The 17,043-nt window shown below is 39.4% G+C and overlaps 2 protein-coding genes and 1 non-coding gene across 3 annotated transcripts; 2 read left to right on the forward strand and 1 right to left on the reverse strand.

The window, feature by feature from the left end:
- Positions 1-1,588: 1,588 nt before the first annotated feature.
- LOC111794117 lies at positions 1,589-1,674 on the reverse strand. Its single transcript, XR_002815012.1, has one exon. It is a non-coding gene; the product is annotated as a small nucleolar RNA R32/R81/Z41 (small nucleolar RNA).
- A 1,464-nt stretch (positions 1,675-3,138) lies between these two features.
- Positions 3,139-8,049, forward strand: LOC111793256 (ketol-acid reductoisomerase, chloroplastic-like). Its single transcript, XM_023675054.1, has 10 exons — positions 3,139-3,498; positions 3,732-3,824; positions 4,093-4,158; positions 4,267-4,407; positions 4,961-5,188; positions 5,263-5,380; positions 5,953-6,092; positions 6,186-6,353; positions 7,023-7,178; positions 7,368-8,049. Exons 1-10 carry the CDS (start codon positions 3,208-3,210, stop codon positions 7,734-7,736), a joined length of 1,770 nt encoding a protein of 589 aa, XP_023530822.1. The 5' UTR covers positions 3,139-3,207; the 3' UTR covers positions 7,737-8,049.
- Positions 8,050-12,202: 4,153 nt separating this feature from the next.
- LOC111794082 (inactive TPR repeat-containing thioredoxin TTL3-like) lies at positions 12,203-16,512 on the forward strand. The gene is made up of 7 exons (XM_023676213.1): positions 12,203-13,181; positions 13,662-13,854; positions 13,933-14,114; positions 14,187-14,520; positions 14,630-14,834; positions 14,951-15,054; positions 16,039-16,512. Exons 1-7 carry the CDS (start codon positions 12,253-12,255, stop codon positions 16,234-16,236), a joined length of 2,145 nt encoding a protein of 714 aa, XP_023531981.1. The 5' UTR covers positions 12,203-12,252; the 3' UTR covers positions 16,237-16,512.
- Positions 16,513-17,043: the final 531 nt, after the last annotated feature.

Raw genomic sequence — 17,043 nt, forward strand, 5'->3', positions numbered from 1 at the left:
CAAGGGTGTGAAAGCCTCCCCTAGTAGACACGCCCTACCAAGGGTGTGAAAGCCTCCCCTAGTAGACACGCCCTACCAAGGGTGTGAAAGCCTCCCCTAGTAGACACGCCCTACCAAGGGTGTGAAAGCCTCCCCTAGTAGACACGCCCTACCAAGGGTGTGAAAGCCTCCCCTAGTAGACACGCCCTACCAAGGGTGTGAAAGCCTCCCCTAGTAGACACGCCCTACCAAGGGTGTGAAAGCCTCCCCTAGTAGACACGCCCTACCAAGGGTGTGAAAGCCTCCCCTAGTAGACACGCCCTACCAAGGGTGTGAAAGCCTCTCCCTATTAGACATGTTATCATATAAGTGTGTGAAAGTCTCACTATTAGACATGTTATCATATAAGTGTGTGAAAGTCTCACTATTAGACATGTTATCATATAAGCGTGTGAAAATCTATCCATAATAGACATGTTATCATATAAGTGTGTGAAAGTCTCTCCCTATTAGACATGTTGTGTGAAATTCTCTCCCTAATAGACATGTTATCATATATAAGTGTGTGAAAGCCTCTCCCTAGTAGACATGTTATCATATATAANCTCTCTAGTAGACATGTTCTTCCATATAAGGGTGTGGAAGCCTCTCTCTAGTAGACANACGTTACAAGTGTGTAAAAGCCTACACATTACCAAAAAGGGTGTGAGAGCTTCTCCCTAGTAGACACATTACCATATAAGTGAGTGATAGCCTACGCCTTACCATATAAGTGAGTGATAGCCTACGCCTTACCATATAAGGGTTTAGGGTACAAGATTTACATATAAGGGTGTGAAAGTCTCTCCTAGATATATTACCATATAAATGTGTGAAAGCCTACCGTTACCACATAAGGGGTTTAGGGTTTACCACATAAGGGGTTTAGGGTTTACCACATAAGAGTTTAGGGTTTACCACATAAGAGTTTAGGGTTTACTATAAGGATGTGAAAGCCTCTCCCTAGTAGATACATTTTCATGCAAGTATGTGAAAGCCTACACACTACCATTTAAGGGTTAGGGTTTAACATATAAAGGTGTGAAAACCTCTCTTTAATAAACACATTACCGTATAAGTGTGTGAAAGCCTACAAGTTACCATACAAGAGTTTAGGGGTGGGGAGCTTAAATGACTTCGTCCACCCTCGTTTCACTTAAAACATATAAAGGTGTAAAAGCCTCTGCGACATTCTAATTATTCTTTAAAGCATTTAAATGATTCATTAATCCTTGAATCTTAATTACCTAACTTTACCTTGAATCCTTGAATCTTAATTATTCTTAAACCTTATCTTTACTTTAATGGAATCATCAAATCCGTTTGTAAGAAAACAATATTATATTTCTGTATGATAACAATCCCTTGGCAATCTTAGGGTTTTAAATTGAATAAGCTCTAACTTTTTCTTGCTGGTACGATATAGAACTTCAGATTGAAACTCGTTTCAAACAAAAAACAGATCAAAAACACAGAATCATGAAGAAATTCACGAATCAAGAAACAGAACATCAAGAACAAAGAAGAAGTTGTTTTAGAGAAGATTGTCAGAAACATTAGGGAAAAAAGGAGATGAATCAGAAAGAACGTAGCGATATAGAGAATGTTTGAAATCATGGACAATCATTCATCTATTTTCCTTCATCATTTTCATCGCAAATAACAAAACGAAACGAAAAGATTACAGAGATTGGAGAGCTTCAGAGATAGAGAATCAGAGGAACCAATTTTGAAATCCAGAGAAATTGAAACGGTTGATGGAGGGAATGGTGAAGAAAAGCGGAAGAGGTTTCTTATATAGGGATGGGGATGTGAAAACCCTAGTTTTCTCTTTTGTTCCTTGGTGTTGGTGTTTGGTTGCAGGATTAACACTATTCCTCACGCGATTTAGAAACTATATTTTTAGAAATTTACAATTTATTTGTAAAAATTATTATTATTTTCCTAATTAATTTGTAACTCTAGGCTTTCACTCTGAGACTTCCCCTACTCTTCCCCTACTCTGAGACTTCCCCTCAAGGCTTCAAAACTCCAGGGGAAGGTTTCCACACACTTATAAATGATCAATGTAGGACATCACAATCCATCCCCTTTGGGATCGCCCCCAAATCCACTCCTTTGGAGCCAAGCGTCTTTACTGGCACACTGCCTCGTGTTTGACTCTGATACCATTTGTAATGGGCTAAATCCACCACAACAGTATATTGTCTTTTTTGAGCTTTCCCTTTTTTATTACCATAACAGGATATTGTCCTATCCTCTTCCGGCTTTCCCTCTTGAGTTTATAAATGTGGTTTGTTTTCCAGATTCCAATTCTTTAAGATAATTTTTAGAAGACAAAAATAATAAAAATATTTTTAAAAATTTTAATTTTTATTTTTAAAATACTTGTAAGGTTTCAAAAAATATCTTTGAATTTTAAAAAATTTAATTAATACCTTCAATTATTTTTTGAAGAAGGTCGGAAAGATATAAAAGTTGTATTAATACCATTTATCTTTATTAAAAAAAAGTTGATTTTTTTTATTATTAATATATAGACGAAAATTAGATTATCTTTAAATTTTTAATGTCACTCTTAATTATTTCTCTACAAAAAAAAAAATATACTTATTAATTAATAACTTAAATTTCATGTGGGAAGAAACCCGATGGTGCCGAGAATCGAGGAATGACAAAGTACTCCTTTCTTTACGGGACGCATGGAGTAGCGTATTTCGAAAGAGGGGCCAAGATTCCAATTTCGGACCTTTTGAAATCAGACCCACACTAACATCAGGTAAATAAAATATTCTTGTTTTTTTTTTACAGTAGGTTAGAGTTGGGTTCGATTGTAACCTTCTTATTGGGTTGGTCAGGTTGACCCAACTAAAAAATGTCACGTAAACTAAACAACATAATTTTGAGGGGTTGGATTCAGTGGTTTGAATTAGTAGGGTTATCGAGTCATATGAATAGGATAGGTTAATTACGATTATAATTTTTTTTTATTTGAGTAACGTACATATTTCATTTGATAATTATAATTTTCTATTAAAAGAAAAATACGAAGGGTTGGTAGGGATCAAACCAAACGTGAGGCTTAGAATCGGTTTAAAATGTGCCCTTTGCTTCTGCTCATACCCTATTAAGACACTCTGCATTCACCACTTTATTCTTCCTCTCCCATTTCTCTACACTGTCTCGTCCATGGCGGCCGCTACATATTTTGCTCCCTCTATCTCAGCCTCCGCTTCTAAAACCCTAAAACAAGCTGCTTCTCTGAAACCTATTTCTCCGTCCAGCTTGGGGTTCTCGTCTTCCTTTTCTTCCTTGGGATCCAATGCTCTCAAGGCTTTTGGAATGAGTGGTTCTAACGCTTCCGGCTCCGCTCTTGGTGCTCGTATGGTCTCCGTTCCTGCGATCAAGCCCTTACCTACGCTTGATTTTGATACATCTGTCTTCAAGAAGGAGAAAGTTAATCTCGCTGGCCATGAGGAGGTTTGTTGCTCGATTTTTGGGTTTTGGATTTGGGGGAAGTGAGTTTTGAGCTGTGGAAGGGGAATGAGTTGTTTTGTGTTATTGTTCTTAAGATTTGTATGTGTGTTCTATCTGGAATCATCTGATTTGGTGGTTTTTTGTGGAGTGTTTCATTTCTTGATGAAATGTTATTTGTTTTGTTTGAAATTGGAATTTGATTGTTCTGTTTCTTGTTTCTTGCGTTATGCTTGCAGTATATAGTGAAGGGTGGTAGAGATCTTTTTCCCCTGCTGCCGGAAGCGTTCAAGGGGATCAAGCAAATTGGTGTCATTGGTTGGGGTTCCCAGGTAATGATGATATCTCATGCTCTGCAATCTTCTATTTGTCATGTTTTGTTTCCTTCAGAACGCACAATTTGGAGCTTCTTTGTTGATGTTAATAGAAGAAATTGGTGTGATATTTTATGATATCAATGAATGTAGAGTGTATATATGGCTCTGATTCATTAAATCTTTTGTAGAAAAGCTCTGTTTCATAATCTACAAGGAACTTCCTTTCTTTTGAGGAAAGAAATTTCTCTAACTCTTTTATCAATCCTTGCATTTGTTCGATCAGGCACCTGCACAAGCTCAGAATTTAAGAGATTCGCTTGCTGAAGCCAAGTCTGATATTGTAGTTAAGGTGATTTTTTTCTGTGTGTACATTTTTTTTCTGTTTGTTGTGTATTATTGGTTAATGAACAATATAAACGTAGAATTTTTTTATGTTGATTGATTTTTGATGATACAGATTGGCCTGAGGAAGGGTTCCCGTTCGTTTGCGGAAGCTCGAGCAGTTGGTTTCTCTGAGGAGAATGGGACTTTGGGTGATATATATGAAACTATTTCGGAAAGTGACCTTGTTATGCTGCTGATTTCTGATTCTGCACAGGTCTGTAGGTCTAATTATCTCAACTTTGTTGCTGCTGGTACTATATTAGACTAAAGTTGAAGTCTGGGGCCTGAGTTCCCATTAAGAGCTTGTGTTTGGAGAGGGGAACGAAGCATTCCTTATAAGGGTGTGGAAACCTCTCCCTAGTTGCGTTTTGAAAACCTTGAGGGGAAACCCGGAAGGGAAAGCCCAAAGAGGACAATATCTACTAGCGGTGGACTTAGACTATTACAAATGGTATTAGAGCCCGACGCCGCGGTGTGCCAGAGGTGGATTGTGAGATCCCATATCAGCTGGAGAGGGGAACGAAGCATTCTTTGTAAGAGTGTGGAAACCTCTCCCTTTTAGAACGAAGCATTCTTTGTAAGAGTGTGGAAACCTCTCCCTTTTAAACGCCTTTAAAAATTGAGGGAAAGCCCAAAAAAGAGAACAATATCTGTTAGCGGTGGGCTTGGGTCGTTACAGATGAGGTCTAAGGATTATCTACCAATTCCTTGCTTTGAAACATTTGTGTTCAGAATTATGAATTTCTGAATATTGTTTTACTTTACAGGCTGATAACTATGAGAAAATATTCTCCTACATGAAACCAAACAGCATTCTTGGACTTTCCCATGGATTTCTTCTTGGCCATTTGCAATCATTGGGGCTTGATTTCCCTAAGAATATTAGCGTGATTGCTGTTTGTCCAAAGGGGATGGGTCCATCTGTGAGGAGGCTTTATGTTCAAGGAAAAGAGGTTAATGGTGCAGGAATTAACTCTAGTTTTGCAGTTCACCAGGTAATCTCGCATTCTCCGCTTTGAGGCGGATTTTGATTGATGTACTTGGCTGCTAAATTACATACACTTTACAGGATGTTGATGGTAGAGCCACAGATGTTGCATTGGGTTGGTCTGTTGCTCTTGGCTCTCCATTCACATTTGCTACCACTCTGGAGCAAGAATACAGGAGTGACATCTTTGGCGAGCGAGGTAAACTTTTCACTCTACTTGTTGCAATTCAAATATGCACATGGTGTAAATGTTCCTCTCTTTTTGTGAGATCCCACATCGGTTGGGGAACGAAACATTCTTTATAAGGGTGTAGAAAACTCTCCCTAGCAGACACGTTTTAATAACCTCAAGGGGAAGCCTAAAGAGGACAATATGTGCTAACAATGAGCTTGGGCTGTTACAAATGGTATCAGAGCCAGACACTGGGCGATGTGCCAATGAGGAAGCTAAGCCCCGAAGGGGGGCGGGGTGGATACGAGGCGGTATGCCAGCGTCCGATGCTGGGTCCCGAAGGGGGTGGATTATGAGATCCCACGGAGAACGAAACATTCTTTGTAAGGGTGTGGAAACCTCTCCCTAGCCGACACGTCTTAAAAACTTGGGGCTGTTACACTTTTTCATCACTCTAGCTTTTTCCTTCCTCCTTTTCAATTCAAGAGGTGTTGTAAATTGGGTCCTTCCCTTTTAAAAAAATTTCACGACATCAATTCAATATATATGTATATGCTTACACAATCTGCATACCCAACTTCCTCTGCTGTGGTTGATAGGCATTCTACTTGGGGCTGTTCATGGAGTTGTGGAATCCTTGTTCAGAAGGTATACTGAAAATGGAATGGCTGAAGACCTGGCTTATAAGAACACGGTCGAAAGCATAACGGGGATTATATCAAGGACCATTTCCACCAAGGTTGTATCTACTGCTGACTGCATTAATCTTTCAGTAACTTTCCATGCATTCATTTGCTTCATATTAATGGCTGTTTGGTTTCCTTCAATATAGGGAATGTTGGCAGTATACAATTCCTTCTCTCCTGATGAGAAAAAGGAATTTGAGAGAGCATATAGCGCATCATATTACCCCTGTATGGATATTCTCTACGAATGTTATGAAGATGTTGCTAGTGGAAGTGAAATCCGCAGTGTCGTGCTTGCTGGCCGACGATTTTACGTAAGTTGGCACTTATTTTTCCCCTTTACAGCTTATATTTTGGTGAAACCACTAGTTTGCAGTTAAAACGAGCTATATCCCAGTGATTTTTATTGTTCTAGCTGGATAATTCTTTTGATGCTAGTTATATGTGAGATCCCACCTCGATTAGAGAGGGGAACGGGTGCCAGCGAACATGCTGGGTCTCTAAGGGGATGGACTGTGAGATCTCATATAGGTTGGGGAGGAGAATGAAGTATTCTTTACAAGGGTGTGGAGACCTTTCCTTAGTAGATACGTTTTCCTTTATTCTTTACAAGCTTTACAAGGGGGTTGGAGACCTAGACTTGCTCTTATAAAAAAAAAAAAAAAAAAAAGTTTTGAAACCTTGAGGGGGAAGCCCGAAAGTGAAAGTTTTGAAACCTTGAGGGGAAGCCCGAAAGTGAAAGTTTTGAAACCTTGAGGGGGAAGCCCGAAAGTGAAAGTTTTGAAACCTTGAGGGGGAAGCCCGAAAGTGAAAGTTTTGAAACCTTGAGGGGGAAGCCCGAAAGTGAAAGTTTTAAAACTTTGAGGGAAGCCCGAAAGTAAAAGTCCAAACAGACAATATCCGCTAGTGGTGGGCTTGGGCCATTACATTATACTTCATATCTTGATCTGCTCTTTATTAATATTATGACTTTCATATTACAGGAAAAGGAGGGTCTCCCAGCTTTTCCAATGGGGAACATTGACCAGACCCGGATGTGGAAAGTCGGTGAACGTGTCCGAAAATCGCGTCCTGCTGGTGACCTCGGCCCGCTATATCCTTTCACTGCTGGTGTATATGTGGCATTGATGATGGCACAGGTATGGGCTTACCCTGTCTAATGACAACTTGCTGACTCTTGAACCTTAGAAATCTATTCCAATGATACGGGAAGTCGGTCGTTATGAAAACGACAAAGTTGTTACCTGTTATGTCGACGACTTGCTAACTCTTAAACCTTAAATTTACTCGAGCTGTCTCCCTGCTTCATAATAAAATTCTATTTTCAGATCGAGATTTTGAGGAAAAAGGGCCACTCTTACTCTGAGATCATCAACGAAAGTGTGATCGAATCAGTGGACTCTTTGAACCCGTTCATGCATGCTCGTGGTGTTGCGTTTATGGTCGACAACTGTTCTACAACAGCACGACTGGGATCCCGAAAATGGGCTCCACGCTTCGACTACATTCTCACCCAACAAGCCCTGGTTGCCATTGACAATGGTTCAGCCATCAACCAAGACCTCATCAGCAACTTCCTGTCTGACCCAGTTCATGGAGCAATTGAAACATGCGCCCAGTTGAGACCCACTGTCGACATTTCTGTTCCAGAAGACGCCGATTTCGTTCGCCCAGAACTACGTCAATCGAGCAACTAGAATATGCCAACATCGGGCCATTGAACCAAGTTATAAATCGTGCTCGATAAAGGACGGCTGTATGTACCTACGGATATGTACTGCTATTCTGATTTTCTTCAAGGTCTGGCCTAGTTTTATATCATGCTAAGTTAGTTGAGTGGTAGTAATAAGTTATGCAGTTCTCCCCAAACGAGTGAGCGCTCACTCGTATGATGGGGCGAGTAATTAGTCTGTGTTTGTTTTGTTTATGTTGCTATGTAGACTTGCGTATCGGAATTATCAGCTACTTTTTTTGGCGTCGAATATTATCTTCCATATCCTTGCCTGTGCATTCATCCCTAAAGTTATCACTGATCGTGCTCAACTTCCATACTCGAACCCGAACCCAAACCCATGTCACCATCGACCAGCTCTTGTTCAGACAAATGTCAGTTTTCTAGCTTGGAATATCCTATCATGGATGCCATGAAAATGAATGGGCACAACTCTTAACATGGAACACTCTTGGCCCATGATGAATCCATTTCGGAGTGGCTTTTTCACATGACGTCTAATACAACTTTCTTCGTTGAGGTTTGTTGAAAGGTGAAATTTTGCTCGATTAGGTTTTTGCTGATGTATCATGCAATCGTGTGAGATTCCACATTAAACGTTAGGCCTCGAAAGGAAGTAGATTGTGAGATCTCACATTAAATGCTGGGCCTCGAAAGGGGGTAGATTGTGAGATCCCACATTAAACAGATTGTGAGATCTCACATTAAATGCTGGGCCTCGAAAGGGGGTAGATTGTGAGATCCCACGTTAAACGCGGGGCCTTGAAAGGGGGTGGATTTTGAGATCTCACATCTGTTGGAGAGGAGAAAACCTTTCCCCGGTAGCTCTTTGATAGACAAGTTTTAAAAACTTTGAGGAGAAAAAATTCAAAGAGGTCAATGTTTGCTTGAGCTGTTACAAGTCATCTCGAGGCAGCATGCATGGTACAGGGGTACGTGTTATTTGTAGGGAACACGTCTTTCCAATTACAAATGTATGATTGTCAGACCCTCTCCTACCTTCATTGAAAGTTCCAAGTGTCACGACCATCACCAGACCCTCTCCTACCTTCATTGAAAGTTCCAAGTGTCACGACCATCACCGGTAACTTGAATCTCCTATCTCCCTTAAAAGCTCTTAGTGCTACGACCGTCACTGTTAAATTGTATCGCAAATGTACATTCTTATCTTCTTTATAGACTAGACAAATCCATCATTTTTTGTATTTGATATTCCAAGAATAACGAAAACACCTCCAGCTCTTCCGCCATTTGAGTCTTTTGACAACAAATCTCTTCTTTATTCTATAATCTTTTTTTATTAGGGTTAATCAAGATTTTGAGCATTGGATCCCATATTAACCGTTTAAATACTCTTACAAAAATTATATAATAAGGTAGGCAAACCATATATTATATCATCATATCAATATTAATGTATACATTAAAAAAACAATTTATTTTTATTCTTTTTATAAATATTGACAATAGTGATGCTCACGTTGGTGCTTAGCACTTAGCATTATCTTTCCATTCTCGACATTTAAATTAAAAACTTTATTATATAAATAGTAATTATATATTAAGAGGTGACGCACTGGAATATGCTATTGTAAATTATATAAATATATTGTATGAAGGAAGAATGAATGATATGCATATATAGAATTATTAAATAAATAGGATTTTTTTTTAATTGGCCCACAGCTTTATTTAATTAAAAAAAAAAGCCTCAGATTTGAGGCATAAAGGGCTAATAAAAAAATTAAATAAAGGCACTGTCTGTCTTCTTAAGTAGCACAACTTTTTGGTCAAGAGTATAGATATATTAACCCACTGGTAGCAGATATTATCCACTTTGGCCCGTTACGTATCGTTGTCAGTCTCGCGGTTTTAAAACACGTCTACTAAGAAGAAGTTTTCACACCCTTATAACGAATGCGTCATTCCTCTCTCCAATCAACGTGGGATTTCACAATTCACCCTCATTGGAAACCTAGCATTCTTACTGATACACCGCCAGTGTCTGGCTCTGATACTATTTGTAACAACTCAAGCCCACCGCCAATAGATAGTGTCTGCTCTGACCCATTACGTGTCGTCATTAGCCTCACAATTTTAAGACACGTCTACTAAAGAGAGGTTTCCACACCCTTATAAAGAGGGTTTCGTTCCACACTAGAATCGATGTGAGATCTCACAGCATGCCTTAACCAATAGATATGTGTCCGGATTTGCAAGACATTAGCATTTAAGACCGTAATGACCTTTTCTACCCCTATTTGTGTTCCTAAAGATAAAGACACTATAATTATTTGCCCATTTAAATAGGGAAAAACAACCCATCACTTACCTTTGACCAATGGAATGCCCTTTGAAATTCCTAGGTTTGTCTTGTCTAGATCAAAATGGATAAAAAAAAAACATATATATACATATATATATATATATATATATATATATATATATATATATATATATATATATATTAATGTATTTATTAACCAATTAAATTATATTTTAATTACTGTGGGTATTTTTATATATAGTATAATTAAAATTAATATAAGGGATATTGGTGTGGTTTTCCGGTTCTTGGAATAAATAAATAAATTAATAAATTAATAATGAATGTAAATATAAATAAATAAATAAAAAAGAGGAAAATTGAGGGGTTTTGTTTGGTTTGGAGTTTAGTTGGCAGCAACAAGAATTCATTTTTGTTGGGGATAAGTTTAGAGGGAATCCGTGTAGCCAAACAGGGGATATCTTAGCGACAGTGCTAACGGCGCAAAAACGGCAAATGGTTTTGGCGCCTGACGTGCCTAGCTGGAAGGTGTTGGCATTCTGCTTATGGATTTGTTGACTCTTTTGCCCTTGCCCATGCTTTACCAAATGACTTCTCTACCCTTGTCTTTTTTTTTTTTAATAAAAAAAGTTATTTTTAGGCTAAATATAATAGATAATATTTTCTTTTTTTTATCCTTTTTATAGTAATATTACATTTTAGAAATGAGATATAAGGTTTAAAAAACTTATTGGGAGATATTAATATCTAATAATTGGAATTATTATTGAATAGATTTAATTTTAATATCTTAGACGAGAAGGGTATTCTGGTAATTGAGAGAGGGTTATTTTGGTCATAAATGGCGTAAAGAATCTAGTCTGAATTAATCTTTGTAAAGTAAAATGAGTAAAGACACGTAAGCATCATTTACACCCTAATTGAAAACGACAGATTCTGACGTCAGCAATTAGGACCATGCCAGCTCACTTCCATCAATCTATACCTTCCCACTTTTTATATATTTTTTCCAAAAAAACACAAAATAAATTAGAAAAGCTAATTCAAAATTTTATTATTTTTCTTGCGAAAAAAATGAATAAAAATTATTTTAAGAACAAAGAAAAATCATAAATTTTCTCATTTAATCATTACAAATCAATTAAAATTCAACCATTTATTAATAGAAAGGCTAATTAACTCGAGAATTTAAAGTTTCATTATTCTATTAAAAAAGGGAACGTGGAAAGAGTGGGGAGAAATTTATCTCTGTTAGCTAAACGGGGCCGAGGACGAGATCATATTTCTCTTCATTCTCCAAACAAGACCAAAGTCGGGATTATATTTCTTACCCTCTCCCACCCAATTTCGTGCCCTAATTTATATATATCTTGCTTTCATTTATGATTTTTTTTTTGAAATTTGACTTTTTAGAAATTATAATCGCTGACCATTACATATGTTCGTACTTACAAAATATTATTAAATTTATTAAGATATTTTATATTTTTAATAGAAATTACTCGAAATTGAAATAAGTGACTTTTCTATTCCCACTTCATCAACCTGCGAAATTAAAAAATTTAGATTTTTTTCTAAAATTTAATAAAATAGACGGACAACATACCCAATACAGATACAGATGTCAAACTATTCCCACAAATTGAAAATCCATAACTCGAGTTACTACAAAAAAAAAAAGAAAATTACTTATTTTATCGTCGATTTTTTTATTTTAAAAATATATAGAAATAAAACGCGTAATTTAAATTAAAATACAATAATTCCACTAAATTGATGAGAATAAAAAATTTAAAAAAAAAAAAAAAAGGGAAATATTTAATAGTTTTTGGCAATAAAGTAAATACTAAGGATTTGTTTTGGATAAGATCGAAAACAAACCCATAAACACACATTTTGGTTGTATTTCCCATATGGGCTCAATCTCCTCCAATCTTTTTATTTTTACCCCATAAATTATTCTGAATTTTTAAAAATATTTAATAGATTTCGAGGTTAAATAAATTTTAAAATTTTAATTTAGTGTCTTATAGTTTAAGATATTTAATTTTTTTAATTTTGAAATTTTAATTTGGGATTGGTCGGTAATCAATTAACTAACAAATTGATGAAATTAAAAAGTTATGGTAATTGAACTTTTGTTTTGACTGTAAATTGTTAGGCGAATGTTCGCGCTGTGAAATAGATTCAAGAAATGGGTTCTGATTCTTTAACTGGCCGATTTCGCGATGGATTTAGTTTGGGGGACAATAAGCCTGATGTGAAAGAGCACGATCTGGGTTCGCCGGTTTCGCCATTGATGACGACTCGAAGCTTGGTTACCGGCGACAATGGCTATGGGATTGGTGGGGCTAACACTTCCAGTAGTAGTTCCGGTTCATCTGGCTCAGTTACCGGCAGAACTAACAATACCCAAATGGGTAAAAGATCGGAGGGGAAACCGGACAGTCATTCTGGGGAGCTCTCAGTGTCGTCGGAGACGAGTCCGAGTGGTTTCGATGGCCAACGATCCGCCGCCGCATTGCGGAGTTCAAGGCCGGGTCACCGACGGTCGTTATCGACTGGATCGCCACTAATCTACTCGGGTAAAACCCTTACAACTACGAGCAATGGAATCAACTCGGTTTCTTCAAACTCTATCAGCAATGTGTTTCCGAGCGGCAACATTTGCCCTTCCGGCAAGGTTTTGAAGGCCAACATTGCGCACAGAACTCCTACTCGGACCGACACGTTGGGGTCTGGCACTGGGAATTACGGCCACGGAAGCATTATTCGCGGCGGTGGCGGCGCGAAATTGGGGAATCCGGGAAGCCTTGCTGAAGGGAATTTACTAATGGGTGGTGAAACATCGATAGTTAAAAGGGCAATGGCGATCTCCGATCCAGAGGAAGTCAAAAGGGCTGCGAATGAATTGTATAGAAGAGGGAATTTCGTAGAAGCTTTATCGTTGTATGATCGAGCCATTTCCTTATTCCCGGAAAATGCAGCTTGTCGGAGCAACCGGGCGGCGGCGTTGACGGCGCTTGGACGGCTGGGAGAGGCGGTGAGGGAGTGTGAGGAGGCTGTGAGACTCGATCTCAGCTATGGGAGAGCTCACCAAAGGCTTGCTGCTCTTTATCTCCGGTAAGTGTTTGGTTCTTTTGTTGAATTCTGAGGAGATGATATGAGTTTTTTAATGGTTTCTCCATGCTGTTCTTTCCTTTTTTCTTGGAAGATGATTCAATGATTGGTCTGTGTTGCTGAGATCCACATGGTTTCTGTTCTTATTATCACTGCTGCTTGATTCATAGTTAATTTGTAGGATTTTCATTGCTTTGACACCATGTTTCCTCAGATCAGTGAAGAACATTTGATATCTAGTTCTAGAAATGGCTGCTATCCAATGGGGAACATTTGATATCTAGTTCTAGAAATGGCTGCTATCCAATGGGGAACATTTGATATCTAGTTCTAGAAATGGCTGCTATCCAATGGGGTTCTTCAATAATGTGATAGTTTCTCAGTAGGTTCCATAACCTGTAGGAATGGCTTAAGTGTTCTTAGATTTTTAAGCTAAATGCAGTTTCTGGTTCGGTTCGGTTTGGCCGACGTTCTTGCTTCCAGTTTTGGGCAGGTAGAGAAATCCCGGAGTCATCTCCTTTTATCAGGACAGCCAGACCATTTGGAGTTGCAGAAGTTGAAGTTGTTCGATAAGATCTTGAACCAGTGTGCCGATGCTCGAAAAGCCGGTGACTGGAGGAGTGTTCTAAAGGAAGCTGAAGCAGCCATAACAGCTGGAGCAGATTTCTCTCCACAGGTAGAACTCATAGAGATGTTTCTTTGTGTTTATATGTGTATTTATCCCTAATGAAACTTGTTTGAATGCAATGTAAAGCTTGTTTCATGTAAAGCTGAAGCCCTTTTGAAGCTCCATCAGCTTGAAGAGGCAGACTCCTGCTTATCAAACGTTTCTAAGATGGAATCTTTGGCTTCATGCTCACAAACCAAGTTCTTTGGTATGCTTGCTGAAGCTTACGTGTTCTTCGTCCGTGCCATGATCGAGATGGCGTTGGGAAGGTAATACGTTATGGGAACATAAGTTCGGTTTATTGTTTAGTGGTGAATTAGAGCTCATTGGTCTTCTTGCAGGTTTGATAATGCAGTACAGGCAGCTGAGAGAGCTAGCAAGATTAACATGACTAATCTTGAAGTTTCGAAGTTGTTGAGCAATGTGAAAATGGTGGCACGAGCTCGTTCTCGGGGTTTCGATCTTTTTAGCTCGGGAAGATATACAGAAGCCTGTACTGCATATGGAGAGGGCCTCAAGTATGATAGTTCGAATCACGTTCTTTATTGCAATCGAGCGGTATGTTGGGCTAAGATTGGACTTTGGGAACAATCTGTTGAGGACTGTAATCAAGCCCTCAAGATCCAACCGAACTACACGAAGGCTCTTCTTCGTAGAGCTGCTTCAAATGCAAAGGTGAAACGAGTGATCGGTGCCGATTCTTTCTCGTTCTTACAGGATGTTGTTGTATGTGTTTTGACATGTGTTTTCATATGTTTTCGTGTTCTGTCATGGAACGTTTTAGCTTGAAAGATGGGAAGGCGCCGTGAAAGATCTCGAGTTCTTGAGGAGGGAACTTCCCGGAGACGGTGAGGTTGCTGAATCTCTACATCAAGCACAGGCTGCATTGAAGAGATCTCGTGGAGAAGTAGTTGATCGTAGAACAGATAGTGGTGAGGTGGAGGAAGTTTTTACTCTTGATAAACTGAAAGCTGCAATATCATCATCTAGTGAGTTCATTCGTCGTTAAACATCGATTCTATTACGCTTTCACCGTCTTCGAACACTGCAAGTTATGCCTCCTCGATTACTCGTATCCTGTCTGAAGGAAAACTTGAATTTTCAGGTGTTTCAGTGGTTCATTTCAAGGTTTCCAACGATATATGCGACGAAACATCTGCGTTCGTGAATACGCTATGCATACGCTACCCTTCTGTTAAGTTCATAAAGGTATGTGTCAATGGGACATCTTCATCACAATGACTAACACATGACATTTCTCGTGCCAATGCCTATGTTACTGTGATATCCCACATTGGTTGGAGAGGAGAACGAAACCCCCTTTATAAGGTTGTGGAAACCTCTCCCTAGCAGACGCGTTTTAAAAACCTTGAGGGGAAGCCCGAAAGGGAAAGCCCAAAGAGGACAATATTTGCTAGCGGTGGGCCTAGGTTGTTACAAATGGTACTAGAGTCAAACATTGGGTGATTTGTTCACCTAAGGGGGTAGACACGAGGTAGTGTGCCAGTAAAGATGCTGGGCCCTGAAGGGGAGTGGATTTGGTGTGTGTCCTACATCGATTGGAGAAAGGAACGAGTGCCAGCGAGAACGCTGGGCCCTGAAGGGGGGGTGGATTATGACATCCCACATTGGTAGGGGAGGAGAACGAAACACCTTTTATAAGGGTGTGGAAACCTCTCCCTAGCAGACGCATTTTAAAAACCTTGAGGGGAAGCTTGAAAGGCAAAGCCCAAAGAGGACAATATTTGCTAGCGGTAGGACTGGGCCATTACAAGTGGTATCAGAGCGGTAGGACTGGGCCATTACAAGTGGTATCAGAGCCAGACACTAGGTGATTTGTTCACCGAAGGGGGGTAGACACAAGGCAGTGTGCCAGTAAAGATGCTAGGCCCCGAAGGGGGTGGATTGGGTGGGTGTCCCACATCAATTGGAGAAAGGAACGAGTGCCAGCGAGGACGCTGGGCCCTGAAGGTGGGTGGATTGTGATATCCCACATTGGTTAGGGAGGAGAACGAAACACCCTTTATAAGGGTGTGGAAATCTCTCTTTAGCATACACGTTTTAAAAACCTTGAGGGGAAGCCCGAAAGGGAAAATCCAAAGAGGACAATATCTGCTAGCGGTGGGTCTGGGTCGTTACAATTACATGATTTTGAATCTCCACCGATCAAAAAACACGGTATTTCTATGGCAGGTGGACGTGGAGGAGAGCATGTCCATAGCGAAGGCGGAAGGCATAAAAACCGTTCCAGCGTTCAAGATTTACAAGAACGGGGAGAAGTTGATCGAAACGATCCGTCCGATCCACCGGTTCTTGGAGGACTCAGTGAGAAGCTGTATTGTTCAACAAACACTCCCAGCATTGTGTCATGATGGTAAAAAACTCATTTGATGGTAAAAAACTCATTTGATGGTAAAAAACTCATTTGATGGTAAACTCATGATACAAAAAGGGTAGTAACTTTAGGTGTAACATAATCAACTACATAATTGTTTCCTAGAATTGTAGGCAGAGGAACCCTCACAGACTAAAAGTTACTTACTTAATGTTTGCTGAGTTTATTTCTTTCATTTGTAATATTCAACCATATTCTTCCTCATTTGGATCCCATTTACTTAATGTAATTATTATGTGTCCCCTGGTTATATCTTGGACATCATTCATTTACCCTTTGGTGTATAATATTGGCCGAGTTGGCCGAGTTTGAAGTCTGTTGTTGTGATATTCCACATTTGTTGTGTTGGAGAGGAGAGCGAAGCATTCTTTGTGAGGGTGTGGAGACCTCTACCTAGTAGACGTGTTTTAAAACTGTGAGGCTGATGGCAACACGTAACGGGCTAAAGTAGAGAATATTTGTTAGTGGTGGACTTGGGCTGTTACAAATAGTATGCGGTGTGTCCGTAACCAAAGAGGGTGGATTGTGAGATCCCACGTCGGTTGGAGAGGGAATGAAGCATTCCTTATAAGGGTGTGGAAACATCTGCTTTGTATTGCCACTGTTAATTGCTTTGATGTTATCCTCCCTAACTGATGTGAGATCTCACCATCCACTCTCCTTTGGGGTCCAACGTCCTTGCTGGTACACCGCTTCGTGTCCTCCCCTCTTCGAGGCTCAGTGTCCTTCCTAGCACTGACAATATCTGCTAGCGGTGGACTTGGACCGATTTGATTTCATTTCTAACTGCTGGTGTGATTTCT

The sequence above is a fragment of the Cucurbita pepo genome, chromosome LG04 (assembly GCF_002806865.2).
Source record: "Cucurbita pepo subsp. pepo cultivar mu-cu-16 chromosome LG04, ASM280686v2, whole genome shotgun sequence".
Classification (NCBI taxonomy): domain Eukaryota; kingdom Viridiplantae; phylum Streptophyta; class Magnoliopsida; order Cucurbitales; family Cucurbitaceae; genus Cucurbita; species Cucurbita pepo.